General features: G+C 47.6%; 1 protein-coding gene across 1 annotated transcript; it reads left to right on the forward strand.

Annotated features, from left to right (window-relative positions):
• Nucleotides 1–650: 650 nt before the first annotated feature.
• Nucleotides 651–2,044, forward strand: NDUFB5 (NADH:ubiquinone oxidoreductase subunit B5). The gene has a single exon (XM_078615845.1). The coding sequence runs from the start codon at nucleotides 1,237–1,239 to the stop codon at nucleotides 1,915–1,917; it is 681 nt and encodes a 226-aa protein (XP_078471971.1). The 5' UTR covers nucleotides 651–1,236; the 3' UTR covers nucleotides 1,918–2,044.
• Nucleotides 2,045–2,469: the final 425 nt, after the last annotated feature.

The raw sequence follows: 2,469 nt of genomic DNA on the forward strand, positions 1-2,469 counted from the left end.
GGATCGCAATCGCGCGTTGCACAGCCTCTACCTCAACAATGGCAGCTTGGTGTGCCTGGTCTCGCCCGAGTGCCTGCTCCGAGTAGTGAAGTGCTGCAGGCAGCTCAGCTGCCTCGGTGTGTTTCACGCAAGTCTCTCCTCAGAGGTGCTCGATGCTTTTTTGGAAGGTGACAGGAAGCCCTTGGACATGCTAGAGATACTCTGCCAGAGGATAGACAAGTACACATACGACATCCCGGGCGGCATGTGGAAGAGACTGTCAGAGCGGTACGTCGCCATGCGAGTCGCCGTTGAGTTTGATCACACGGTCCCCGTGAGCAGGATGAATGAAATCCTGAAGCCCGAGATCCCGGTGAGCTCTCTGCGCTTCAAAACGTTCACGTACCTCGTGGAGCAGTTGGAATTCACTGCCCTGAACTTTGCCAAGACTCTGACAAAGTTGGAGATTCACACGACCAAATCTGAGGAGCTAAACGATGCTTTGATGACCATCGCAAAACAGTGTGTGTGTTTGCAGGAGATACTCTGCTCCTGCGTATTGTCCGGCGAGACGGTCCAGGCCTTCTTAACACACTGCAAATGCCTGAGACGTTACATTTTAAAACAACAGCTGGAGCCGCATCCCTGGTTGCCAGTTGTTGTAGTGTAGTTCGTAGAGGCAATGCGATTTTTTGCAAGCAGCAGATCAGTAATGGATATTGTGATGAGATTTTTTTTTTGCTGTGCAGTTATTCAAGGAAAGCAGTACAATAAACTATGCCCTCTTGTAGATTGCATACTTGGGGAAAATAATACATTTGATTTTACATGGATATATCAGAGCATATCCACTTGCATGTGTTCTCACAAGGATGTATAGGTTAATGCAGACTTGATGCCTTGCAAAAGGTATTTATTTTGGTCTTTGAACATCTTAGGGGCCACTCTTTGGTTATTTTGGTAAAGTCACGTATAAAGAAAAAATAAAGTAAATAATTGTATACGTTGTTTCGATTGCAACAAGCACTAATCATCAGGTACAAATGAAAGAGAAAACAAACCTAGTAAACTTATAAATATAATGCAATACAACACAGAGAGTCGGCTAACATAAAAGTCAACCCCCTACCTGGTTGATTACGTTCTTCCAAAGATTGATAAATTTTAGAGAGAGACAAAACACAGACACGCAGACACAAAGACAGACACAAGCAGAGAGAGATAACACAGACACAAAGAGGCAGGAGGAAGGTCGCGATGGCGGCGCTGAGTGTGTTGCGGGCCGCCCTGCGCGGCGCCTCCTCGTCTCTCTTCTCCGCCGCCACCTCCTCCGCCTCCTCCTCGTCAGTGGCTTCCGCCACCTCGCCTCTGAGGTGGCTACTCGGCCGCGTACCGGCTGGCCACGTGCGCTACAGCAGCAGCAACAAGCGGTTGTTTTACATCGAGCCCACGAAATACTTAGACAACAGATTTCTAAATCTCACGATATTTTACTCAGCCCTGACTGGTGTGCCCGTTGCTATCATCATAACATACATCAATGTGTTTCTTGGTGAGCTGCCCGAGATCCCAGAGGGTTACATCCCTGAAAACTACGAGTACCATAAGCACCCCATCACGCGGTGGATCGCGAAGCACATACTGGATCTCCCCGAGAAGAACTACGGGAAGGACATGCACCTTATCGCCAAGGAGATGCAGAAGTCCCACCATTATGCTGTCGAAGCCAAAGCTCGTCGCTTGATGCGGGACCGCGGAGACGGGCCCTGGTCCATCATGCCTACCCAGGACCCCACGGTCATCATCCGTCATCACAAGGCCACCCCGGACGATGAGCGACGTCCACCCTACACCGACCTGGCATCGTCCTCTCGCGCATACCGTAGCCGTGGGGCTCCCTCTTGTGCAACCCGCCGGACCCCCGTGCCGTGTCATTGAAGACTCCGCACGTGGCCGGCGCTGTTGTGGTTAAAAAGCTGCGTTTCCATTTTTACCATAGTGTGTCTGCGCGCACGTTGTGTGCTTTGAAAAAAATAAATAACACATTTGAACCCGAAAAAAAAAAGAGACACACACATAGGCCGTCCATAAATGACGTCACGCGATTTTGGCCGATTTTTTACCCCCTCCCCCCCTCGTCACACGGCGTCACAAAAAGTCAGACCTCCCTCAAATATGACGTCACAAAGCTCTGCCCCCCCCCCCCAAAACCATGTTTCCATTTTGAAAATAAAACATGCTTCAAATAACTTTCAACTATTGTCATTGTAGTGCGTTTTTAATGTGGCGCTGCACTCTGATGTTGTCGGAAAAGACATGTATTAAAAAGGAGGCGTTGGAAAGATGAAAATTTGCATAAAATTCACTTGAAAATATTCAATGTCTAACTAAAACTACAGATGTTCAGAATATTATGTTGAAATTCTCTTATAATTATAAAATATTAACAGTAATTATAACTAGAAAAAAATACTTGAAACGTTGTAGTAG

The sequence above is a fragment of the Lampetra planeri genome, chromosome 48 (genome assembly GCF_965212315.1).
Source record: "Lampetra planeri chromosome 48, kcLamPlan1.2.h2, whole genome shotgun sequence".
NCBI classification, from domain to species: domain Eukaryota; kingdom Metazoa; phylum Chordata; class Hyperoartia; order Petromyzontiformes; family Petromyzontidae; genus Lampetra; species Lampetra planeri.